This window comes from Pelophylax lessonae (assembly GCF_965119305.1).
Source record: "Pelophylax lessonae genome assembly, chromosome: 2".
NCBI classification, from domain to species: Eukaryota; Metazoa; Chordata; class Amphibia; order Anura; family Ranidae; genus Pelophylax; species Pelophylax lessonae.
In genome coordinates this window covers 111,755,280-111,782,963 of record NC_138769.1, presented here as the reverse complement: position 1 = coordinate 111,782,963, position 27,684 = coordinate 111,755,280, and the positions used below count along the sequence as shown (strand labels likewise).

General features: G+C 42.9%; 1 protein-coding gene across 5 annotated transcripts in view; it reads left to right on the top strand.

Moving 5' to 3' along the window:
* AP1S2 (adaptor related protein complex 1 subunit sigma 2) overlaps nucleotides 1-27,684 on the top strand; it is a 177,140-nt gene that overhangs the window by 89,419 nt on the left and 60,037 nt on the right. Inside the window, exon 5 of one of the 5 annotated variants that reach the window (XM_082248597.1) lies at nucleotides 7,434-7,755. The exons of 3 other annotated variants lie outside the window; for them this stretch is intronic. In XM_082248597.1, coding sequence (XP_082104723.1) covers nucleotides 7,434-7,469 — 36 coding nt within the window. In that variant the 3' untranslated portion in view covers nucleotides 7,470-7,755. Of the gene's footprint in view, nucleotides 1-7,433; nucleotides 7,756-27,684 lie in introns of those variants that run through there. One more of the 5 variants, XM_082248599.1, reaches the window with a different exon arrangement.

Here is a 27,684-nt window from a genome sequence, read left to right as displayed (position 1 = left end):
ACATTTTGCAATTAGGTAGTGCAGTGGTGAAGACCACAGCAGATTGCAAGTCAGATCAGTGACAGACCAGTTCAAATCTCTAGCTGTGTGCGGTATTTCTGTGCTTTGTACCTCGCTTTCCTGTATAAGCCTGTAAGTGTGCAGCATGCAATTCTTCCAGTAAATAAAGCGGAGGAATTCCTCACATCTCCTGACATTTCACTATAAGCAGCAAGTTTTCCTGAGCAGTCATAGTTGTTTCAGTTTGTCTACAGAGACCTCTCCAAGTCCTTGAATCATCTTCTGTTATGTTGTTATCTCAAGCAAGAGAAGAGCAGAGGCAATGGTAGACTAATATATTGCAGAAAGTAAACCATGGCTCTGTGGTAAAAAATGTTTTTTCATTTTTTTTTAGCTAAGGAAACTGAAAATATAACTAGATTCTGTATGTATAGAAGTGTGATTAATAGTTATAAATTGGAACATTTCTGAAATTTTTGTTTTTGTTGATATTTTTCTACACCTAGGTAAGGTTTTGTCCAGTAAATCTATTTAAAGCTGAAGTTTATTCTTTATTTTATTAATTTTGGATTAAGCACCCAACACATTCCTTATGCCATGTCCCGCATGCTGCTGCTTCATATAAAAATCCTTCCTTCATGTCTCTGGACACTGTCTAGAGCGGGAACCTTCCAGTTCTGCAGGGGTTAACATCAGCAGCTGCTAGTGTGAAGAAATGTCTGCCCCGTCCACTAGTCACAGACTTCATACTATTATTGTCCCACAGTGCCTCATGTTTTACGAATAGAGGAGGGACGGATGAATGACAGGATCTCACCTTCCTCTTTATAGACCATGGGACAGTAATAGTACTAGTTATGAGAAGGATGGAGAGAGCAGGAAGGACGGATGAGCGCTGCAGTTCTTTCACAGCTACTGCGGTTAACCCCTGCAGCACCATAAGTTCATGGCTCCGGGCAGTATCTGACAGCATGAAGGAAGGATTTTTACCTGAAGTAGCAGCTTGCAGGACATGCACACCATTGCAGATAACTAATGCTTTTGGTCCCTGCAGCCCAAATGACAGTGTAATCAGTCTCCTGTTAAAATTCATTTATTTATTTTTTTGCTTCTGTTCTACTTTTTTGTTTCCTGTGCGCCCCTTATTTCTCCTTATTTGGCTGGATATAACACTAACCTGACACCTGTTACTTTTGATTATGCACTGTGCAGCTGACAACATGCCCAGGAGGAAAGCAGTACATATAGGGAAGTTTAAACAGCCTTTCAATTCTGTATGCCCCAACGAATTTATGAGCAAAGATCTGCTTGGGGAGCTAGCTTAGTACACTCTTTTTGCTGCACATAGATTGTCCAGGGTCACCTGGACAGTCCAGTCTTTGAATCACGTGTCCAAGTTTCAGACCGCCTGAAACCCGGACACATTATTCAGACCCATAGGCATCTGCACGGGGCATGCCATAGTCCCCTTGTGCAACGCAGATTCCTCCTGCTGCCTGGGTCTCCCACACTGCCAAGACCCAGCACATCCCCTCCCACGGACCTGAGAGGTGAGAGGGCTCCGTCTGCACCTTCTGCCCCTATCTCTCTGTGTCTGGGATGTGTGAGTGAGAAATTTGAAGACCAGTAGTCAAGATACATTGTTGATGAATGGTGCTGATGCCTTGGCTTCTATCCTTGGGTGAGTGAGCCCACCATCTGATGTTTGTGGCTTAAGTCCCCCCCCGGTGCCTTCTTTCTCCTTCCTCTGAGCGAGTGAGTACAGCAAGGTGAGGGGGGCTCAGATGCAAGGGGTGCTCTGCGGACTCTGATGTAAGGGGTCTTTGAGAAACCTGATTTAGGGGGATGCTGGGAACTTTGATGTAAGTGGGGGTTTTGGTGAGCAGAAATCCCCTTACATTTGAGTTCCCTGTTACGCCAGAGTCCACAGCCTTCCACCTTAACAAAAACAAACAATAAAAATGGCTGTGCGCTGCTAAAGTGTTCGGGTGTGGCTTGAAGAAAAGGTGGCAACACTAGGCTGTTTTAAACATGTCTTAGTCCAAGATGGCTGTATAAAAATAATAATAGACTTATCGGGGGGCATTAAAGAGGAACACTTTTACACTTTTACCTATTAGGTAAGCCTATGATAAGGCTATGATAAGGCTTACCTATAGGTACTGTAAATATCTCCTAAACATGTACCGTTTAGGAGATATTTACCTTACATGCAGCCAGTGACGTCACTGGCGCATGCGCTCTGAAGGAACGGTCGCTGGTGCCGTTCCTTCAAAGCCCCGTGCCGTGACCGTCTGCTCCTGCGCCTGTGCGCGGGAGTGACGTCACCGCGGCTCCGGACAATCAGATGGCCGGATGCCGCGATCCCGGAAGACGGGCGACTGGATATGTCGCCCGTCATAGAGGTGAGCGGACGGCACGGCGGGGGCTCGTTCTAAGGTAGGTATTTCATAATGAGCTAGTATGCGATGCATACTAGCTCATTATGTGTTTCTCTTTCAGCTTGTAAAAAAAAAAAAAAAATTAACTGAGTTTACAACCTCTTTAACAAAGAGAAGTACATCATTCTTTAATGTAAAAATCAATGCATTTTCTGCACCAAGTTTTGTGTACTGTTACAATGATCTGCGCCAAATCACTTTAAAAGTGATATGCGTCAGTTTATCTTTTTATCTGATTGCGCACGCCAAAATAATCATGCAGTGTTCTAAGTTTAAAGTCCTTCTAAAATGTCCACCATTACCATGGTGACATAAATACTGTAGTGTGGAGTGGTGGAAAGAGAGGAGCAGAACTGCTAGAGTGGGAGTAGAGATGGATGTGTATGGATGAACAGCTTACCACGGTCATGAAACAAACTTGTGAATTCTTGTGTGACACACAAAATGCTAAATAAGTTTGCAGATAGAAATTTATTCACTTTTCTTCATGCATCGATGTTTGTTTAAATCCTCTGCCTGTAACTGGCAAATAACATAATGGGCTCTGGCCAGGCTTCATTCTTTCACACTGCAAGCCTGAAAGGGATTCTAGATGTCACCACAGAAGATGTTAGATTATGTCATTCTAGAGGACATGGTCACCATAACACAAAACAGGGTGTGGGGGATTCAGCCCTTAAAGTGATATTAAAGTAAAAAATGCATATGGTTTTAAAATAACATGTCATACTTACCTGCCCCTCTTCTCGGGTCCCCCGCCAGCACTCCTGGACCCTCCCTCCTGCCCAGTGCCCCAAGAGCAAGCAGCTTTCTATGGGGGTACCCAAGCAGGCTTAAACCCAAGCCACTGTTCTGCATGTGCTTTCACACACAGAGCCATGGCTAGGCCCCATCCCCTCTCTCTTTACTCATTGGCTCACTGGCTGCTGCCTTAGCCAATGAGGAGGGAGAGTCCTCGGGGAGCCGAGGCTCTCGTGCACATTGCTGGAGAAAGATCGGGCTCAGGTAAGTATTAGGGGGGCTGCTATACAGGCAAGGTGAAGAACCTTCAGCCTTTACAAACCCTTTCCATACCAGGGGTTAGGGGCAGGAAAGCTCAGCCTAAAAGAACACTGTTGGTGTACAGTGCAGGCATTACTCTGGAGTTTAGAACACAGATGGGCACAGCTTTAGGCTCCGTTCACATGTCAGCGTATGGATCGGGGCGCGATTCCACCCGCGATCCGGAGATTATTGCAAATCGCGGGACGCCTGTGCGGTGCCCGTGATTTGCAATAGCCCCCCAAACGCTGAGCGATGTTGCCGCGATTTCCGCCTGCCGAATCGCGGTAACATCGCGCAAAAAAAAATCGCGGGACGCATTACGCCCAAAAAAGTACAAGAGCTTCTTTGGAGCGTATTGCGTCCCGCGATTTTTTTTGCGCAATGTTACCGCGATTCGGCAGGCGGAAATCGCGGCAACATCGCTCAGCGTTTGGGGGGGCTATTGCAAATCACAGGCAACGCACAGGCGTCCCGCGATTTGCAATAATCTCCGGATCGCGGGCGGAATCGCGGCGATTCTGCCCGCGATCCAAACGCTGGCATGTGAATGCAGCCTTAAGCTTAAGTGCTGCCAAAATAAAAAATAGTAAAAAATCATAATTTACAGTCAGTAGGATTTGTCCCTTGTGTTGATTCCTCTGCTATTAGTAGTAACTCGCCTCTGTCCTTACATTTAGAGCATTCGGCTGAGTCATCTTACACAGGTTGGCTCTCGGCAAGCTTAGGAGAGTAGCAGTACATGCATAGGAGGCTGTTCACTGGTAAATATATAAGCTCCTATGGTTGATCTCTCCTGATAAGTAAGTTTTCTGACTGTCTTGCTAATCCCTTGATTTCCTTATTTACTGAGTCAGTGACTGAAAGTATTGAAACTACAGGCAGCCCGAAATCTCAGATTTTTTTGCAGGGAGGTCATTCTTAGCAGCTTTTGTATTCCTGTTGTGACCGAGTTCCCTTTTAAAAGAGAATAAATAGACTTCTTTTTATAACAGATGTAAATAAAATGCCAAACATGTCTACTTTTGAGCAGTTGTGAGGACTTTTACATTCATATTTACATTTGATATCCACTTTTTTTTTTTTTTAACAGTGATAACCTTATTAGTTTACTGAATAGAAAAATAGTTCATAGCACAGCTTACAGCCTGAACATGTTTCAGCTAAAGCTTTTCATTATGAGTGTTGCCTTTTACAGAAATGTTTTATAATTCAGAGTAACATCTGCTACTGGCTTCTGCTGGATAGTGCTGCATGAAGATAATCCTGTGTCTCTGGATATATTGGATATATAGCTATAGGTCTCAATGTGCTGAAAAGAAACCCATCAGTGCTGTTAAGAAAGGTAAGTAGCTGCCTAAATTAAAGTGAGGATTGTGTGACACGATGCTGGTATGGTTCGAGATGAGGATCTAGCTGAAGATGAATTGCCTGAGCTCCTCAGCTGTCTTCATAGTCTGAGTATTGTCTAAGCCTACTCCTTTCTCATTAAATTAATGATGCCTCTTCTAATGCATTATGCAGGGTGTAAACTGGCTATTATCACAAACGCAGATCATTTTCCAGAAGCTGCAGCATTGGAGGATCTCTTATTATTATGATAATGGAATTCTGGGGTTTTGTGGCGCTGTCTTTCAGGACTTGATTCTGGGAATAAAAAAAAAAAAAAACAGAGTAAAAAACAGAATTTTGGTGCCTTTGTTAAACATGTGGCCGCTGTAATGAAATGTAAAGTGAAAAGAGGCCATCTATCTTATTAACCATATTATATCCCACTAAGGTGGAATATACCACCATTCAGAGTTTAAATGCTAAAGATTTAAAGTAAATAATTTAGAAGTATAGTTTGGTTAGATACCAATAATATAAAAGAAATGTGCGGATTCGTAGTGATCATTTTGGACCCAGATACTGGGTTAGGAAAATGCACCCTTGTTTTTGGAGTTGCAGCCTATATGTGCAGAAAAGCTGGTATGACAGCATGTACATTTAGATGTACACGTGATCTATAGGCTTCATTGTAGTAATACTGAGGGACCGGCTACAGCATGACTTTATGAGAAAAATTCAGAATATCTAAATAGTATTATTGTGAAATGGTATCCCACTCAATAAATTATTTAATATAGTTATTTCACACTTATTTATTTGATGCAAAAATGTGGGTATAAATACACACCATATTGTATTTTTCATTATAATTTGTGCATACCAGATGCAATTGAGCGCAGAACATATTTTATAAATCTATTTAAAAGACTCTAGGGCTCAAGCTAATCGTAGTACATAGAAAATCTGCCCAAAACCTATGTTTGTTATGAGTAGAGTAGAACAGGATTTCCCCATTTTCCTATGAATAATGCACTAGAGCAGGGGTCTCCAAACTTTTCAAACAAAGGGCCAGTTTATTGTCCTTCAGACTAGGAGGGCCGGATTGTGGTCAGTGGGGGCAGAAAATGTCCTGGGCCCAGCATCGGTGAGAATAAAAATGGCTTCAGGTTTTATGGTCAGTAGGAAGAGTAGTGCCCCAATTAGTAGGAGAAATAGTATGCCATCATTGGTATAAGTGCAAGAAATAGTGTCCCCTTGTTGGTATTAGTGGGAGAAACCGTGCCTCATAGTGGGAAGAATAGAGCCCCAAGGGCTGGATAAAGGCTAGCAAAAGGCCACATCTGGCCCTTGGGCCACAGTTTGGAGACCCCTTGCCCTAGAGGACTCATGACACAGAAATGCTGGATCACTCATCCCTTAATGGTTTCCCAATTAGAACATATAAAGAGCTCACAGAAATTGGTGTCAGCCTTTGCTCAACTGAAATGCCAGGCTCGTCCTGTCACTAATGATGTAGGGGGACGTTCATACACCAAAGTCTTGGACAACGATGAAAACCTAGGAAGATATCGCATCCTGCTCTTCTTTAATTAAAATGGAGAAATCGGTCTTGGTGGGTTACCTTTTTAAAAAATCTTTGATCACTTAAAAATAATTCCTCTAAAAGAATTCAACCTGGAGAACTAGGTTTTCCATCCAGAGAATCCAAATTCCAGCTATCATTGTTTTGAAACTTCTATGGAAATATGGGACTGCCATTGCTAATCTAAGTAATTTGTTGTCTTACTGTCTCTAGCTTCAATTCTTTCTCAATCGCTGACCTAGAACAAGCATGCTGCAAGAGAAGTCTTATATGTAAGCTTGTTCTGAGTTCATGAAGCCACTGGATCAACGTGATAGCCAAGCAACAAGTATTTTCAGGACAGATCAGCAGTGGCAGCCTCTATATTTATCTCCATAAAGGTTTTATTTTATACAGATTCAAAAAGGAAGCACAAACAGTTGCTATAAATACATTTCTTCATTATAAACGCAGTTGTGCTCTTCTTTTTTGCCTTTTTATCTTTTTATTTTTCCGAGCTAATAGTCCAATTTGTGAAGCACAGTCAAAGCGTATAAAGAGAATTATGTTCATTTACTGTATATCACCTCTATGAAAAGGAGAGTGTTATGAAATCATAATAACATTGTTAACCAACCCTTTTAACTTTCAATCAATGAAATTAAATTAACCTACCAACTCTGAATTACAGTGGGCGGTTGGCTTGTCCAGCAGCCACTAATGATTCCTGGTATCTCAGTGATTTCTTTGTGTACAGTCTATGACAGTGGGGGAGATTCACAAAGAGTTGTACGGCAAGGATTCAATGAAGTTTTCCCTGCTAGCGGATTTTTATAGCAATTATAAGCCATTTACTGGCTTCTTTTATCCTGAAAGTTCCATTTGTTTTTACAAATGTCTGTGCCTTAAAACAAAAACTGCTTGAGTAATAGAAGCCATATAGAAGTCTGCAAACTTGCATATATTTTCAAGAACGTACTGTGTATAAATCTTAGTAAATCTCCCTCAGTGTATCTGTCAAACAGGGGCTTATGTTTCAACCTGCATTTCTTTTGTAGCCCCGTCATGAATACTTTAATGTGCCAGTGTATTAAATGGCTGCACTCTTCATGCATGCAGAGTATCTGAGGATTTTCAGTGGGATTCAGCATGGCAGAACATGGCCTTGAAATGATGAAAGTGCCCATCTTGCTCAGAGGAGTAGTTATCCACCTGTGGTTCACATTTTCATTCTCCATGTGTATGTTTTCATGAACGATTCCTCAAGTTCCACATTTCTCGGGAATGTGCTCATTTCTGTTAAGATGCTCATTTAACATTACAAACTAAGTTATGATTGAAGTTCACTGTGTGTAATACATTATACTATTACCATTCACATTTAGCATAATGTCTAAAACAGTTCACATTGTTTGTACATTTTATCAAATGTTAAGTTCTTATAAATGGCGTACAGCCCTGGTACAGCTAAGATTCTCACCTGAGCCTTTCTTGTTTTATACATAGTTAATAAAAAGTAATTCCAGTTTGAAAAATTGCATTTTAGAGCAGTTACAGTCAGAATATGAAACCAATTTGTGAACAGCTAATGTTAGCCCTGAAACATTACAGCAGTTGTAAAGCCAACAATTCCATTCAGTTTACCTTTAAGTGACCCACAGCTTAAATGTCACGGCTCTCTAGCTAGCAATTATGAAAACCCACTGTAAAAATTGACTTTACCTTTTAAAAGTTAATCTGTGCTTAGTCTGCCTTAATACGTTGACCCTTCTGTACCATTTAATTGGAATTATATATTTTTTTCCGATCGGGAAAGGATCGTTGAAAGAATTAAAAGAACGTAAAGCCGATGTTGACACACAGTTGTCACAGCTGCTATCTAGGGATTGCTAGAGATGTTTCATAAAAAAGAAGTAACAACAAAGCCTTTATGCACAGCTACTGTTATATAGCAATGTGCTGAAGTATGCTTTATCGTACATTGTGATGTACTGCATTACTACAGTCCATTCATTTTCGAATGGGCCCCAATGCAGGAACTCATGTTTGTTTTTATTTTTCTTTTTTTTTTTTTTACACAGTGCAGTGCATATTGTGCCTTAGTGTGTACTGTGTATGTGCATTGGGGTGCCATTCAAAAGGAATGTGAATTCACCATTATGGAATCCTGTGTTGAGGGAAAAGTGGGCTTTCATTGCTGATTGCTGCTTCTGCAAATGCTAGTTGTCTGCCACTAGTGCTATACCTACTGAGTCAGTGATTTTTCCAGCTCAAATTCTGACCTCTCTGTAATTAGCTTGCTCTGGATCAGTGACTAAGGTTATTAATGTAAAAAGGACTGGTGTGCTGCTATGGCTAATTATTGAAGTGTGAAAACTCCAAATAGATAGGTATAAAATAAGTGAATGTGCAAATTGCTGCTCCCACCAAAAACAAGTACTCCTAAACTTGAACAAATGACTAAAATTATTAATGTGAAAGTGGTACGCTATTCAGTGTAAACCCATGTGTACTGTTTAAATATCCATACTAGTATAACATTCAATAAACCTGTTCATATCCTTGAAGGACAAAAATTGCAATGTGATAAACCACAAAAAAAGTGGCTAATATGCACCATGTGCCAAAAATATCCACATCAATGTGAACAGCAGTGGACTTATATTATAAATGATAAAAAAGTCCTTCCAATACAAAAAATAATTTGCGAGTCTCTCTAAAACATGCAATGCCTATTCAGTAGAAGTATCTGTGCTTAATGTGCAAAATCTATCCACCTACTATCCACCTTTGAGTGCAATGCGCACTCACCTGCAGCACAAAGGTATTGTGCAGTGTATATTAAAACGATCCACCTGGGGGAATCCTCAGGCTTCCCTTTAATCCTCCTGCAGCATTGAGGTATTGTGCAGTGTGTTTTATAATGATCCACCTGGGGGAGTCCTCAGGCTTCCCTTTAATCCTCCTGCAGCATTGAGGTATTGTACAGTGTGTATTATACCAATCCACCTGGGGGAGTCCTCAGGCTTCCCTTTTAATCCTCTTTTGGTCAGAGTGGACCAGCTCCACGATTATATAGATAAACAGAGTGATTTCATAGTGTAGTAGATTTTATAAAATTATATCCAGAACACTCACATTTCGATATTAGATATTAAAATGCATGGAATTCAGTCTTTCTTATCCAATCTATTGTATGCTGTGGGAGGCTTCAGTTCACCAGCTTCCCGACACGGATCGCAGTGTAACAGAGGAGTCTGACGTCACTGGCTCCTCCTAAGTGTTGTCGCTGGTAACGTGACTTCCTCAGGGTGGGAGCTCAGTGAGAGATGCCGAAACGAAATAGTCTCCAGCGCATATAATCCTCATTGCTATGGTAACATCATTCCCGCTCTCCAGCACGAGTCGTGACACATATATAACACGTGTCTCTCTATATTTCCGAATTGTATAGCAACTGGACATTTTAATCACACAGTAGATGATGGGTATAATCAAAAAAAATTGGTCAGAAAGCCACCATGACAGCCAGGCAACTATCTTTTTTTTTTTAGAAGGTCGTCAGCCGTAGCTGTCTTGGCATAGGTTTAATTTAATCCATAATATCCGCTCTGGCCATATGCCATAAAGTTCCTCACATCTAAAGGGTAGGTGTGCCAGGGTTCTAAATCTATGTTTGCAACTCCTGCTCCTCTCAGCACAATGTGTCACCAAAGTCAAGATGAAGCAACCGCTTTGAGACATCAGTTTAACAGAGACCTGCAGTGGGTGTATTTGAGAGTATCTTTTCTACATTACAAAGAGGTAAAGAATGGGTATACACTATTAGAAATTTAGGAAAACGGTTGTCAGGTTTCCGTAGATGTTTCACAGCAAGTCTAAAACTTTCCTACGACAAAGGCTTTTTTTTTTTTTCGTTTGTTTCTGATCATGCGCAGTTTTTCGTAACCAATTTTTTTTTCTCTGACTAAAACAGTACACATAAATTGTTAGTTCTGTTCGCGTATAAGAAAAAATACGTTTGGAAAGTCTGACTTGAAAGTTGTGTGCACACTATACGAAAATCGAACAATCGTGCCTCATACGGAATTTCTGCTTCGGATTTTCTCATAGTGTGTGTACCCCACTTAAGAAACAGCAGTTCAAGGACACCAGATTGATAACCAATGTTAATGAATTGCAAACTTAGCAGCATGTTAACCCGGTTTTTGCCTTGTACAGGACACAAATGAGGTTATTGACAGAAATAATGGATTTTCCAAAGATACTAAGCAGTTATTTGTTGTGCAGGTTAACCCCAAAACACATTTTAGGTTTGATTGGATAAATTACTCCCGAGGATTGATTTGGGAGAAATGAAAACTTCATACCTCACTAGTGTGGTTAGCAGGCGCAGCCCACCTCACAGTTTGAGAAGCATTGTATTAGAGTGTAGATGTATGCAGGTTGTGTGATACTGAGATATACCATTGAGACACAGCAGTATATAGCATTGAATGAGATATGCTATTGTAAATACATACTCATTGCTGGGAATGGAAAATGTTTCTTTATTGTAAAGGTCAATTTACATTCCTGGGGTGGCAAAATAGAAAAAATAATAGCTATCATAGCATGAATAAAAAAAAAAAAAAAAAAAAAACTAGAGATACATATATTACAATAAAATGTAATACATATTCATTGCTCTTAAGTGTAAAATGACTCTGTTCTGGTTCTTTTACATTTCTTTGGTGTTAATTATAAAAATAATAAAAAAACATAGCACAGACCACACTAAAACAGAGATGTATGTTTAAATAAAATAGTAATATTTGCTTAACCTGGAAAATGTATTTTGTGCAGTAAAGGGCCGTACATTCAATAGTGCTTAAGAAATATGCAGGGGAGCAGCATAGATAATATATCATATTCAGGTGGTTTCTTAAAGAGGTACTAACAGTTTTACTTTATTAGTGTCAGGGAAAGTGACCGACTTGCACAAATAACCTTTTTCTTTAACTGAATATATAAAAACAAAAGGCTCATACCTAGTAGAGGGACAAACAATGTGAGGTAAGATCAGAGTTTTGTAGCACAAACTGAAAAAAAAAAAAAGATAATTTTTAGACACCCTTTTACTCGAATGTGGTCCGTTGCAGTGTGTTAATGTCCATTGCGTTAAAGGATAAGTTCACTTAAAAAAAAAAAAAAAAATATGCACATTTCTCTTTCGTTCATTGACGGACACAGCTCTTGATCTTCTTAACCATTGGGTTATACTGCCCCCTACAGGAGTAGGACACTAGGCGGAAAAAAAAGTCTGGCTATCTGGCAGTCCTCTCTCTGCTATAGGTACTCAGTTTTTTTTCTGCCTAGTCAAGAGTAAGGACCTAATTCCTTGCTGGGATCTCTGGTCCTGGCAATTTTTTCTTTTTAGATAAAATATTTTTTCCTGTGAGATCTACAACCAACTGCCGGACTGGGCAACGGGCTGGATAATCTGGATCCAGCGGTCCCCCGAGTCTGACCAGCGAGCGCACACAGACCTCAGCTCCGCTCCAGGTCTGTAGCGACATAGCCCCACTGGACGGGGACTGGCTTGCGAAATAAACGCCTCGGCACGAATCACAGCATTCCTCCTGGCCGACAGACTCCCATTGAGAGGAGGTTTTGTCTGGAGCGGTGCACGCCTGGCTCCTGGTATTTTGACTGTCCCCCTCTCCCCCTGGAGGGTTTTGGAGTGGACGTGGGCCCCTCAATGGGATGGTCGAACCCTTGGGTTCTTCTCCTTCCCTTTAGGCACCCCCTCATCAGTCTAGTGGTCCCTGTGGGCCATATCGCCCCCATACGCCCCCCCTTTGCTGACACTGGAGCTGTGGGGTGGCCTGGTTCACTGCCTGAGGGGGTGAGGGCAGGGTGCTGTTCTGGCAATGGGGGCAGGGGGGTGCGCCACTGGCGACAGGGCGATCCGCTGTGGGGACTCCTGCCAGGGGCCCCCCTTCCTGCCTGTCCTGGTTTCTGAGGCCTAGGGATCTTTCCTGGGTTTTCTGGGAGCCTCATTGTGCTGCCATTTTGCTGTAGCCTGTGTGTTCAACAAATGGCGGCCATGTTTGAGTAGTCCAGCAGCCATTTTGCAGTGGTTTGCCATTGAAAATAGCGGCGGACATGACTGCAGCACTGTGGGTGGTGATTTCGGCGCTGGGAGCCCCTTCTTATCCCCTGGTGCTGACTCCTGGATCTTTTCACTTCCTGATCGCCGCAAGTGGAGTTCAGATTATCTGGATGGCTGCAGGTGCTTGTTTTTGCTGGGTGCTGAGTCTGATTGGGTCCTCTCCCTCTCTGCTGAGGATCGATTAGGTGCTCTGTTATTGACGACTGAGTGGTGCTGCTGGAGCAGTGGGGGTATCCCTTAGCAGTGTTTTTACACCTTTTCTTGTGGGGTCCCCCTATTGACTCATGGAGTCTTTTGGAGCACATTTCCCCACCTGATCCCCTCTCAGAGGTTGCCGGGCCCTCCGGGTCCCAACCATCCATCGATGCACTGACGGCGGTCCTGGAGTCCTTTGTGTCCCGGGTGGAGGTGGTTTTTGGGTGACGGGCTAGTAAAAAGCTCCCTTTGCCTTATCTGTCTCCTCAGATCCTAAATCTGATTCAGCTGCCGCAGATGTGGTTCACCCTGCTGGGTCTGCGACCACGTGCCCTGAATCCTCAGGTAGTGAGGATGATTCCTACACTTCTTCAACCGCGGACGAAAAGGCCCTGATGGATGCACTGATTGTATCTGTGCTTGAGATCTTAATAAAGGACGCAGCTGAAGCTGCGAGGAAGGCGTTGGTTCCCTTTGGCACTCACAAGCCACCCAGAGCGGCAAAGGTGTTTCCTTTCCCCGCCTATTTTGACAGAATTGTCGCTAAAGAGTGGCAACGGCCAAAACGTCCCCTAGCGGTCCCTAAGCAATTTGCTATGCAGTACCCCTATGAGGAGTCCCTGCTTAAAAAGTGGACTGTTCCACCGGTGGTGGACCCTCCGGTCTCCAAATTGAACAAAGCAACCATGATTCCAGTTCAAAGGTCTTCGGCCTTTAGGGACCCGGCTGACAGGAAGGCGGAGGCTGTGGCCTGCAATATGTACACCCTGGCTGGTTCAGCACTGAGGCAGATATTTACCATTGCACTGGTGTCACAAACTCTGACCGAGTGGGCTTAGCTTTTACGTTATGACCTTGAGGGGGAGTAGCTCCCCCCTGCCTTTGCTGAGCTGGCGGACCAGTTGGTCCAGGGGCTCCAGTTTATATTTAATGCCTCTTTGGATGCGGCTCCCCTAGTTGCTAGGCTCTCTGTTTCAGCAGTGATACTTCGGCGTATTTTTTGGCTCAAATGATGGTCTGCGGATCAGACCTCTAAGAAGGCTTTGACTGATCTTAATTTTCAAGGAGATCGCCTGTTTGGAACTACCGTGGATGACATCATTAAAGGTCTCACAGAGGGGAAGAGTACCTTGCTTCCGCAGGCTACTAAGAGCAAAGACCCTCGTTGTCGACGTGGGCCTTCCTTCTCGGCTCATACGTTTTTTCGTCCCTCAGAGTGACTGATATGAGATCAAAGCCTCTCAGGGCCTCCTCTGGATCTAAGCGAACTTGGTCTGGCAAGTCGAGAGCAGGCTTATCCAGACACGGGGACAAGGCTCCTTCAGCCTGAAGGTGTGCCCTCATCCGTATCGGGGCAGGGGGAAGTCTTCACTGGTTTCGGGACCTGTGGACTTTCCTGGTACAAGACAAGTGGGTCCACTAAGTCATACGGTCCGGCTACAAGATCGAGTTTTGCTCTTACTCCCCCTGGGAAGGTTCTTTCCTTCTAACTTGCGTCTGTCCCCGGACCGCTTACAGGGTATGTTTGGGGCGATACAAGACCTGTTACGTCAAGGGGTAATTGTCCCAGTTCCGACATCAGAACATTTTCAGGGTTTTTACTCAAACCTGTTTACAGTTCCGGGGTGCGGGTGCAGAAGTTCAGAATGGAGTCCATTCACACGGTGGTGGTATCCCTGCATTGGGTATTTTCTTGCCCCTATCGACATCAAGGATGCTTACCATCACATTCCAATATGTGACGGTCACCAGCGCTTCCTCTGCTTTGCCATGGGAGAGGAGCATTATCAGTTTGTGGCGTTACCCTTTGGTCTAGCCTCTGCTCCTCTGGTCTTCACAAAAGTGTTAGTCCTGATGCTAGCATTTTTACGCCAATGAGGGATTGTGGTACTGGGCTACTTGGACGACCTCCTTCTGCGAGCAGAGTCTCCTACTGCTCTGGTGAAAAACTTGGAAATCACCATACAAATTCTGCGGGAGTTCCGCTGGATTCGGAATTTTCAGAAGTCTGCTCTGGTTCCATCCCCAAAGTTGGACTAACTGGGTCCCACTATGGACTCGGCCTTTGCCAGAGTGCTCCTTCCTCTGGATAAACTGCAGGCTGGGATTTGTCTCCTGCTGTCCAGCAGATGGTCATCCCTCCGGACTTGCATGCTGGTGCTGGGCCTTATGGTGTCTACCTTCGAAGTGGTTCTGTTTGCATAGTTCCATATGAGGTTCCTGCAAAGGGAGATTCTGGTAAAATAGGAGTCTCTGGACAAACAGATCCGGGTGAGCAGGGGAATGAAAGAGTCGCTGATACGGTGGCTTCGTTCTCCGGCACTTCGGCTGAGCAAATCCTTCCTTCCTTTTGTATTGGACAGTGGTCACCCCGGATGCCAGCATGTCCAGCTGGGGAGGCGTCCTCAGCAAAAATTCTGCTCAGGGGATCTGGACACCGGAAGAGTCCAGACTACCGATCAATGTCTTTTAACTCCGGGCCATCAGACTGTGCCTGGTACATTGAACTGATCGTCTTCAGGGATGTTCAGTGCCCATTCAATTGGACAATGCCACGGCCTTCGCTTATGTCAATCACCAGGGGGGCACAAGAAGTGTCCTGGTGGCTCTGGAGGTAGCCAGCATTCTATGTTTAAGCATTCTAAGGTGGGCAGAACGGTTAGTTCCAGCCCTCTCTGCTGTACACATTCCCACGTATGGAAAACTGGCAGGCGGATTACCTTAGTCGGCAGGCTGGACCAGGGGGAGTGGTCCCTTCATCTGGAGGTGTTTCATCAGTTGTCTCCGGTGGGGCATTTCTAAGGTGGATCTGTTGGCATTCCGGCTCAAAAAAAAAAAGGTGCAAAGGTTTGTGGTTCAGTCACGGGATCCTCTGGCGGAAGCCACAAACGTGCACGCTGGTGGCCCCATGGGGTCAGTATTGTCTGAGTCAGTGATTCTAATGCTGTTAAAAGCTAGGAAATCTACTTCTTGGAAGATCTACCATTGTACAAGACATACATTGTGGAAGACGTACATTCCGTGGTGTGAGTCTCTTGGGGTTCATACTCGTTCATTTTCGGTGGCTCGGATCTTGACCTTCCTTCAACGGGGAGGTCAAGCAGAAACTGGCCTTGAGTACTATCAAGGCCCAGTAGTTGGCCTTAGCCGTCTCCTTTCAACGGCCCTTGGCCACACGCTCCCTGGTATGTACTTTTCTTCAGGGAGTTCGGCACTTGGCTCCTCCAGTGCAGTCTCAGTTACCGTCTTGGGACCTCAGTTTGGTGCTCTCAGTCCTCCAGAAGTCTCCCTTTGAGAATCTTTGGGAGATTCCCCTGCTTATGCTGTCCCAGAATGTGGCCTTTTTGGTGGCTATCACCTCGTGCAGGATGTTGGAATTGGCAGTGTTATCCTGTCTCAGCTTACTTGGTGGTTCACAGCGATAAAGTGGTTCTTCTCCCCTGCCCGTCGTTCCTTCCAAAGGTTGTCTCTGATTTTCATTTGAATAAAGACCTTTTGTTGCCTTCCCTGTGTCTCAGGCCAAAACATCCAAAGGAAATTGCTTTTGCATGCCTTGGATGTGGACTGGGCAATTAGGGTGTACCTGGCAGCTAAGGAGTCTTTTAGGAAGTCAGACTCACTATTTGTGCTCACGGATGGGCCTCAGAAAGGGTAGTCCCCTTCCTCTGCAACTATTTCCAGATGGATCAGACAGACAGTGATTCAGGCCTATTCCTTCAAGGGTCGGGTTCCTCCTTTCCCTGTCAAGGGGCACTCTTCTCGGACGCTCAGTGCCTCCTGGGCCTATCCATCATCAGGCGTCAGTGATGCAGGTTTGCATGGCGGCCACCTGGTCATCAGTGCACACTTTCACAACGTTTTATAAAATTGATGTGTTGGCATATGTGGATGCTTCTTTTGGCCGCAAGGTTTTGCTGGCTGCTGTTTAGAGGACCTGGTCCTCTTTGAGGGTGTATTGTTTTTTTTTAGTGGGCTCCAGTTGTTTTGGTTGGGCTCCTGTTGCCTCGTCCGCTACTGAATTGAGCCTTGGGAATTTTTTGCTGTTCCTACCCCTCATGTTTAACACTGCTTTGGGGCATTCCAATGGTTAAGAATATCAGGAGCTGTGTCAGTCAATGAACAAAAGAGAAAATGGGATTTTTGACTTGCCATAAAATCCATTTCTCTGACGATTATTAATGGACACAGCACCCACCCCTCTGTGGAGTTGTAATTCTTCGGACACTTCTTGTAACAAAACTGAGTACCTATAGTAGAGACGGGGAGTATACCCCCTCGGACTGCCCATAGGCATAGCCAGACTTATTTTCCGCCTAGTGTCCTCCTGTAGGGGGCAGTATAACCCAATGGTTATGAAGATCAGGAGCAGTGTCCATCAATGAACATCAGAGAAATGGATTTTACGGTAAGTCAAAAATCCCATTTTTTTGTTTTTTGTATGTAAAAAAATTAGCATTTATATTTTTGTTGCAAGAGCTTGTAAACTATTGCACCAATTATCAGCAGATTGCTGATGCCATGCAGGTCTCCTGCAGACCTGTCAGTGTATCTGCTTGCTTTTAGCTCATAGGAGGAAGCGGATACATGCTCACAGGAAGAATTAATGAACTACCACAGTACTCACAGTGCTATGGTAGTTTATTGAAAGCTACAAGCCAACAGACGCAAAGGATGTCAGGACTTGTAGTTCATACGCAGAGCTCTGTGTATGAATGACATGGCTTTGTGGGTGGAGCCCCGCACTAACGCGCTGTTTTTAAAAAGTGACATATTGTATGGGGAACTTCACTCAGTACTTTTGTCACAGTGAGAATGAGCAGTGGGCAGCAGCTGCATCAGTGGGAACATGTTATGTTCCACCTTAAAAACGGATTGAACATGTAACGTTCCCAAAGGTGAACTTATCCTCTAAGAAGCCCATTTTTTATTATGAATGACCTGCACCACAACAAACAAAAACCCAGCACAGTATGTTGTGATGTGCTGCTGTGCATCTGTATTTTGTGCACTGGGATACTATTTAAAATGAATGTCACCGAAATGGAACATAGTGTGCACGTTTACCCCATGTAAGAGGAATGCATATGCATTGTCCCTACACAGCAGGGAAAATTCATGGGTTTTGGGATTTCTAATAAAGCAAGCTGTCAAAGGAAAAATATGGAAGCTAATATTGCTGACTTTTGGATACCCTATTTCAGTGATGGCGAACCTTGGCACCCCAGATGTTTTGGAACTACATTTCTGATGATACTCAACTACACTGCAGAGTGCATGAGCATCATGGAAAATGTAGTTCCAAAACATCTGGGGTGCCAAGGTTCACCATCACTGCCCTATTTGTATTCTGGCAGGGTTCTATAAAAGGTCTGGCATACATGAGCTATTTTTACCATTAGGCTCATGGGTGGCAGAGACATGGCTTTTTTCTGTATAATGATTAGGTACACATCCCCCCCCCCCCCCCCTATCAGGCAGAATACTGATCTCATATGAGGTTTTACACATTATTACAATATTTTAAGCTAGGTTAGGACCAGGTGAACAGTGAAATGTTTTTTGTGTAAAAGATGTGACCCCAGCAGAGAAGTATTACTTACATGGTGTGTGCCTACAGGTCTCAGTGATTAATATACATTCCTGTTCTGAAATCTCTTGTGAATCAAAAAAGTGATAGGCAGTCGGTTGCTAAAGTGAGGGAATTTTAGGCTTCCTATAGTGTAATTACAACATAGGATTAGCTGTGCAGGAATGTGCAATGTTGCAGATATAAGGGATTAATATTTTCTACGTGCTATGTTGTTGCCTACATTATAGAGAACAGGTTGTTCCACCATTTAGTGGTCAGTCACAGTTCTTCTTGATCTGAGCAGATTTTTGTAGAACTGTAGATCTTTTTGCCATACATTTTTTACTCTATTGCAGAACAACTACATAGAGATGGGAACTCTTTCCTCAACATATTATTAAAATTGGCAACAACCACAATGAGATTAGCAATACACTTTGAAATTAAGGGCGTATTTACATTTCTGTGTGTTACCACGTGCGTAATTAAAAAAGAAAAAATGTAATGTGCATTCCTAAGGTTAGAGTGCATTGGCATAACATTCATTGTTAATACATCTTTTTGCAACACAGGTTTACATGCTGCATAGAAATTGTATGGTGAGAAAAATACTGGGCTGCCATTTCTAAACTGCTTCTGAAAATGCTAATTGTCTGGAAATCTTGATACAGCTTTAACTTCAATAGTTTGACCATTGCCAGTCTTCGTTTGCATGACGGGTGCACTTTGATGCAGACACATCACCTACTTCTGAGTGCATGTAGCACCTTGATCTAAACAGGAAGCATATGCCAAATTTCTCTGTGTCTCGCAGCCATACGGATTTTATGTGCATTAACCTTTTTACAAATGTACAGTTTTTTAGGGCATTATAAATATTCCTGAATATTATTACAGGGATAATAAGCCCATTTATTGAGAAATCATACATTATTAGGTGTATATGCCAGGACAAAACCACTGTCCAAAGCTAAAGTGGTTGCAAATCCTTACATACAGTATCTCACAAAAGTGAGTACACCCCTCACATTTTTGTAAATATTTTTTAAATCTGTTCATGTGACAACACTGAAGAAACGACACTTTGCTACACTGTAAAGTAGTGAGTGTATAGCTTGTATAACAGTGTCAATTTTCTGTCCCCTCAAAATAACTCCACACACAGCCATTAATGTCTTAACCGTTGGCAACAAAAGTGAGTACACCCCTAATTTAAAATGTCCAAACTGGGCCCAATTAGCCATTTTCCCTCCCCGGTGTCATGTGACTCGTTAGTGTTACAAGGTCTCAGGTATGAATGGGGAGCAGGTGTGTTCAATTTGGTGTTATCACTCTCTCTCTCATACTGGCCACTGGAAGTTCAACATGGTACCTCATGGCAAAGAACTCTGAGGATCTGAAAAAAAAAACAATTGTTGCTCTGCATAAAGATGGCCTAGGCTATAAGAAGTTTGCCAAGACCCTGAAACTGAGCTGCGGCACGGTGGCCAAGACCATACAGCGGTTTAACAGGACATGTTCCACTCAGAACAGGCCTCCCCATGGTCGACCAAAGAAGTAGAGTGCACGTGCTCAGCATCATATCCAGAGGTTGTCTTTGAGAAATAGATGTATAAGTGCTGCCAGCATTGCTGCAGAGGTTGAAGGGGTAGGGGGGTCAGCCTGTCAGTGCTCGGGCCATACGCCCCACACTGCAACAAATCGGTCTGTATGACTATCGTCTCAAAGGAGCCTCTTCTAAAGATGATGCACAAGAAAGCCGGCAAACAGTTTGCTGAAGACAAGTAGACTAAGGACATGGATTACTGGAACCATGTCCTGTTGTCTGATGAGACCAAGATAAACTCATTTGGTTCAGATGGTATCAAGCGTGTGTGGCGGCAACCAGGTGAGGAGCACAAAGACAAGTGTGTCTTGCCTACAGTCAAGCAAGGTGGTGGGCGTGTCATGGTCTGGAGGTGCATGAGTGTGGCCGGCACTGGGGAGCTACAGTTCATTGAGGGAACCATTAATGCCAACATGTACTGTGACGTACTGAAGCAAAGCATGATCCCCCTCCCTTCGGAGACTAGGCCACAGGGCAGGATTCCAACATAATGACCCCAAACACACCTCCAAGGCGACCACTGCCTTGCTAAAGAAGCTGAGGGTAAAGGTGATGGACTGGCCAAGCATGTCTCCAGACCTATACCCTATTGAGTATCTGTGGGGCATTCCCAAAGGGAAGGTGGAGCAGAGCAAGGTCTCTAACATCCACCAGCTTCATGATGTTGTCATGGAGGAGCGGAAGAGGACTCAAGTGGCAACCTGTGAAGCTCTGGTGAAATCCATTCCCAAGAAGGTTAAGGCAGTGCTGGAAAATAATGGTAGCTACACAAAATAATAAAACTTTGGGCCCAATTTGGACTTTTTCGCTTAGGTGTACTCACTTTTGTTGCCAGCGGTTTAGACATTAATGGCTGTGTTGTGAGTTATTTTGAGGGGATAACAAATTTACACTTTTATACAAGCTGTACACTCACCACTTTACATTGCAGCAAAGTGTCATTTCTTCAGTGTTGTCACATGAAAAGATATAATAAAATGTTTACAAAATGTGAGGGGTGTACTCACTTTTGTGAGATACTGTGTATCCACTGAAGTGACTAGCCTCAGGTGATACACATAGATGAAACAAATCCTCCCACTTAGGTTGTATCTGCTGATCTGCATTTGTGAGCTCCAGGAAGCAGAAGTGATGCATGTAGATGGCAGAGGCATGAAAAAGGAGACAGAAATTGCACTAGGTGCTTTAAATAGCCCAGAAATGTTGAGTTGTAAACGGTAAAAGGGGGGATCGTCGGATCAAGACACTTGTTCTGGTATCAACTTTCAAAGAGGGTATTTACCATGCTTTGGAGATAGATACGTGTCTACAGCACAGGGAGTTGAGGGCAGTCTCCCTAATAAAACTTGACAGGGGCTTTGATTCTCCGCTAATAAAAATAAAAAAGTTCTTGCCTTTAGTTTCATTTAATTTCATTCATGTCATGCTTTGTTCAAATCAGTGACTCTAAGGGTATTGAAGCTTGAGAAAACCATGCAATTAGCATTTGTTGGAAGGTAATCAACCCATCAATGTTTCCCCATATAGAGATTCTTTCAAATGTAAAAAATCTAATAAAGGGGATAAGTAGTCTGTCAACCAAAAAATAAAAAATGATGCGCTATCCATATAATCCATACAATAAATAAATACATTTAATGTATATATTGTTAAAAAAAAGTCCTATAAATCATAATGACAGTGCAAACGGTATAAATAAAAAAATTCAATAAGCATATAATGTATATTATATGTAAACTTGCTCAGTGCTGATATAGATGAAACAGTGCAAAGTCTCACATGCAACAATGAGTGTAATCAGGAATAGTCCCAACAACTGGTTAATTACAGTGCATAATATCCTCCAAATATGTTCCAAGATAAGTGAACGATCACCACCTTGTGCTCCACTGCAAACCAAAGGTATTAGCCTCTTATCAGAGATTCCTACCCTTGCGGGTCAGAGAATGCCTATTAGCAAACAAGCCACCCTCAGGCATGTCTTGGTATTCCGCTAAACTGCTGCAATGGTAGCTTTGTGGCAGAGCCTGCACGGAACCCCAGTTAAGAGACCCTGCTGTGGGTATCACTAAGATACTCACAATAAGGACTCATAAAGATAGGTGTCAATACTTTCTTCAAGCCTTTTCAGCTTCTAGCAATGGTCAAGGCAGCTGAATGGCCCTACTGCTTTTAGGGTTCAACAAACACCGAGTACCACCCTTGCCTACAGACCATGTGCTCTGTATCCCCACCCTCACATGTAGATCTACTCTTTATTAAAGTGGAACTTGACGCATATCAGCTTGATAAAAATATTGTCCTTTAGCATTGAACATACATTCCACATTATTGTGCTAAGAAAACTAGTGTGTGCTAAAAATGGCCTCCATCATTGTTACTGTTTCTTTTTGCTGGAGGCTACCATTTACCCGAAGCCCTGAGCAGCACTAAATCTTTAGATTGTCAATAGATCAGCCTCTACAAATTTGGCACAGTGGCTAAAAATTTGGAGAGCAACTGAAGATGTGCAGAGCAGGGAAATAGTGTTTTACTGGATTTTAACCACTTGCCGACCGCCGCAAGTACATATACTGCGGTGGTCAGCCCCCCCTAGGCAAAGTGGCGTATAGGTACGTCACTCGCCCACGAGCCAATAAGGGGCGCGCTCCTGCTCGTTCACTGCCATCCCAGCGCGAGTGACCTGCGGCTCCGATGTCCACCGGTCACTCGCGATCTCCCGGTGGAGAGGGAGAAAGGCAGGCGGCTGATGTAAACAAAGCCGCCTGTCATTCTCCCTGGTGTAACTGCAGAGATCATACTATCCTGCTATGTAGGATCGTATGTCTCTGTGGTTACATCAAAAGCCACGCCCCTAGGGACACACTTAACCCCTGGTTGTCTAATAATGTTAACCCCTTCCCTGCCAGTGTCATTTTTACAGTAACAGTGCATATGTATAGCACTGATTACTGTAGTGTCAAAAATGTCAGTCAAGGGTCCGATCTCACAAAGTCGCAGTCCCGCAAAAAAAAACGCAGATCACCGCCATTACTAGTTAAAAAAAAAAAAAAACAATAAAAATTACATAAATCTTTCCCGTAGTTCGTAAACGCAATAACTTTTGCGCAAACCAATCAAAATACGCTTATTGCGATTTTTTTCACCAAAAAATATTTAGCAGAAAACAAATTGGCCTAAAATGTTAAATTTTGATTTTTACGTTTTTTTGGGAGGGAATTTCATATAAAAAATGTGAAAAATATAATTTTTTCAAAATTGTCGCTCTTTTTTTGTTTATAGCCCAAAAAGTAAAAATCGCACAGGTGATCAAATACCATCAAAAGAAAGCTCTGTTTGTGGGGAAAAAAGGACGTCAATTTCATTTGGGTACAGCGTCGCGCGGCCGCGCAATTGTCTGTTAAACTCACGCAGTGCCGAATCGCAAAATAGGCCCTGGTCTTTGAGCAGCCAAATCCTCCGGGGCTTAAGTGGTTAAAAAATATAGGCACTTATTTTTAATGTTTTTACATTTGCTGCTGTACCTGCAAAAGGGGCCAGCATGAAGTGATCTAGCTGGACTTAATTTTCTGATTAAAGTTAACTTTAATCACCTGCGGACCACATAGCGCCGTTATATGGGGGCAAGGTGGCTCTCCTGTGCTGGATTACGTACCTAGTACGTGACCCAGCATTTATGGGTAGGGAGTGCACCCGCCATGTCGGCTCTGCTGTGATTAGTCACAGCATAAGCCGATCAGTGGCTGATGGATGACTGCCAGCCCCTGCTGATCAGCAAGGAGGAAGACAGGACAGAGCTCTGTCCTGTCATTGGGGATGTGCTGGTTTTTGTTTCCCTGCAAAGCAGGTAAGAAAACCAGCACATTCCTTAGTGAAAGCACCTCAAAGTAAACACTAGCTAAGCACACATTTAACCCTTTGATTGCCCTAGATATTTAACCCCTTCCCAGCCTGTCATTAGTACTGTGGCAGTGCATATTTGTAACACTGATCACTATATTAGTGTCGCTGGTTCCCACAAACAAAAAAAATAAAAATCCCAGTGTGTATATATACCATCGTTTGTAGATGCTATAACATTTGCACAGTTAAATCGCAGATTGGGATTTTTTTTTACCAGAAATATTTAGCAGAATACATATTGGCATGAAAAAAATTTTTGATTTTTTTTATTGGATATGTTTTGTAGCAGAAAGTACAAAATATTGTTTTTTTTGGTTCGTTTTTTTTTCTCAACTGTTGGTAATTTTTTCGTTTATAGGTCACAAAATAAAAAAAAACCCAGTGGTGATCAAATACCAGTAAAAGAGAGCTCTGTGGGAAAAAAATATACTAATTTTGTTTGGGTACAGTGTTGTATGACCACACAATTGTCAGTTAAAATAACACAGTGCCGTATAGCAAAAAATAACCTTGTCATGAAGGGGGGTATCTTTTCCAAAGGTCAAGTGGTAAAACCAGTGCGAAGAGCTCTGTCGGTGGCACACTAGCAACAACTTACCAGTAACAGGACTACAGAAAGAAAATATCTTTTGCCTCTTCGCATGCCAATGGAGGAGCAACTTATTGAAGTAGGTTGTTGTCGATAGCATCAGCACCTCCAGTTTGCCATGGCCCTAAGATGGCCTGAAATAATGTCTTCCAATGGAAGCTTGTACAAACAGTAAAATGGGTCAATGTTACTGAATTCTTCTTTGGTTGCCTGACTGGCATGTTGGTTTTCTTCAATACTTTCACAGACCCAAATCGGGAGTTTGGATTTCATTCCAAACTCAGAAAGCATGGTCGCATTGTATTAGCATTAACCCCAGGCAAATAGCATTTTCAGAAGGGCAACAGTGGCACCTACATATGTTTCTCAGGACTGCTTTTATCACTGATTTTCTGCAGTAAATTTTAAATTCTGATTTCTTACAGCTGCTTTCCACACACTTTATCATTGCTCTTTGCATTGACTTACTGAACAAAGCTGAATGCATAATGCTGTGTTATATTGTGCAATTCACCATAGAAATAAAACAGGAACTTTAATGGTCATGTGGCAGCCTCGGTTGGATGGCTTTGATCGCTACCGCTGATATTACAAAAGAATAAATAGTGATGTATTCTACCTATTACAGTATTTCTCAGCCAGGCTTCTTTGAATAAGTCGGTATGTTGCAGCACCCTATAGAGAGCAGGACATTCTAAATTGAATTACAGGCCGGATGTGGGAGCTTGTGATCGTGAAAGAATTGCAGATAAGGAGCTGCATTTCATTAGGCTATCCAGTTTAATGTAAGCAATGGAAGACCAGCTGTATTCACATCCATGGTTTACCTTCCTTACCTATAATGCATGTCAGCAGTTATTTGCTACTTACCACCAGCCATATGGAGTCATTTTTCTTAGAGTGGCTATTTTGATAGGAGATGGAGTCAGTTATGAATTCATATCCCTAATATAAGAACCTAACTCCTTTGGAAAAATGTGCCTGTTTTACATACATACTAGCAGATCAAGTAATAAAGAGCACTCTTCTGACCTGAAGGAAGGGCATTTGTTAATGCGAGCAGCTGTTAAAATTGGTGAATGATATGTAAACATTGACTAAATAACATCTAGTTTGCTAAATTACTGTTATATTTAAAATAAAAATAAAATGTCTTGTGGCAGCTTGGTGTTGCTAATCTGTTACAGCCTCAAACACTTTCTGCACTGTATGTGCACACACTCCAGCAATGGCTGCATGGCATTTCTTAGGGTGGGTCTCTTAAATCAAGATATTTAGGGTTCATTTTAAAGGCATTTCATGCATTTAGCGTAAATTTCAAGGGGTGCAGGTGCTCCATACAAATTGCTGCACGTGACGGTACTCTTGTACAGTGGGTACGGAAAGTATTCAGACCCCCTTAAATTTTTCACTCTTTGTTATATTGCAGCCATTTGCTAAAATCATTTAAGTTCATTCTTCTTCCTCATGAATGTACACATAGCACCCCATACTGACAGAAAAACACAGAATTGTTGACATTGTTGCAGATTTATTAAAAAAGAAAAACTGAAATATCACATGGTCCTAAGTATTCAGACCCTTTGCTCAGTATTTAGTAGAAGCCCCCTTTTGATCTAATACAGCCAGGAGTCTTTTTGGGAAAGATGCAACAAGTCTTTCACACCTGGATTTGGGGATCCTCTGCCATTCCTCCTTGCAGATCCTCTCCAATTCTGTCAGGTTGGATGTTAAACGTTGTTGGACAGCCATTTTTAGGTCTCTCCAGAGATGCTCTATTGGGTTTAAGTCAGGGCTCTGGCTGGGCCATTCAAGAACAGTCACGGAGTTGTTGTGAAGCCACTCCTTCGTTATTTTAGCTGTGTGCTTAGGGTCATTGTCTTGTTGGAAGGTAAACCTTCGGCCCAGTCTGAGGTCCAGAGCACTCTGGAGAAGGTTTTTGTCCAGGATATCCCTGTACTTGGCCGCATTCATCTTTCCCTCGATTGCAACCAGTCGTCCTGTCCCTGCAGCTGAAAAACACCCCCACAGCATGATGCTGCCACCACCATGCTTCACTGTTGGGACTGTATTGGACAGGTGATGAGCAGTGCCTGGTTTTCTCCACACATACCGCTTAGAATTAAGGCCAAAAAGTTCTATTTTGGTCTCATCAGACCAGAGAATCTTATTTCTCACCATCTTGGAGTCCTTCGGGTATTTTTTAGCAAACTCCATGTGGGCTTTCATGTGTCTTACACTGAGGAGAGGCTTCCGTCGGGCCACTCTGCCATAAAGCCCCGACTGGTGGAGGGCTGCAGTGATGGTTGACTTTCTACAACTTTCTCCCATCTCCTGACTGCATCTCTGGAGCTCAGCCACAGTGATCTTTGGGTTCTTCTTTACCTCTCTCACCAAGGCTCTTCTCCCCCGATAGCTCAGTTTGGCCGGACGGCCAGCTCTAGGAAGGGTTCTGGTCGTCCCAAACGTCTTCCATTTGAGGATTATGGAGGCCACTGTGCTCTTAGGAACCTTAAGTGCAGCAGAAATCTTTTTGTAACCTTGGCCAGATATGTGCCTTGCCACAATTCTGTCTCTGAGCTCTTCAGGCAGTTCCTTTGACCCCATGATTCTCATTTGCTCTGACATGCATTGTGATCTGGAAGGTCTTATATAGACAGGTGTGTGGCTTTCCTAATCAAGTCCAATCAGTATAATCAAACACAGCTGGACTCAAATGAAGGTGTAGAACCATCTCAAGGATGATCAGAAGAAATGGAAAGCACCTGAGTTAAATATATGAGTGTCACAGCAAAGGGTCTGAATATTCGGACCATGTGATATTTCAGTTTTTCTTTTTTAATAAATCTGCAACAATGTCAACAATTCTGTGTTTTTCTGTCAGTATGGGGTGCTATGTGTACATTCATGAGGAAGAAGAATGAACTTAAATGATTTTAGCAAATGGCTGCAATATAAAAAAGAGTGAAAAATTTAAGGGGGTCTAAATACTTTCCGTACCCACTGTATATGGTAATGCTTCTTTACATTTACAAGAAAAGAATAGGTTTGGGACTTGGAATGAGGTACATACAAATGATGTGCCTCCATCCCTATTGTATAAGAAGGAAAAAGGTTTGTGACTTTGAATGAGGTGCATAACCAACAGTTGGTATATTGCATATAGACATGGTACACATATAAGTACAAAAGATAATATTGTTAAGAACAATTATTTTATTGAGTAGTCTCATTAGTAGAGTATAAAAATATAACCTAATTGCTACAATCCATATAATACATTTTATACATCC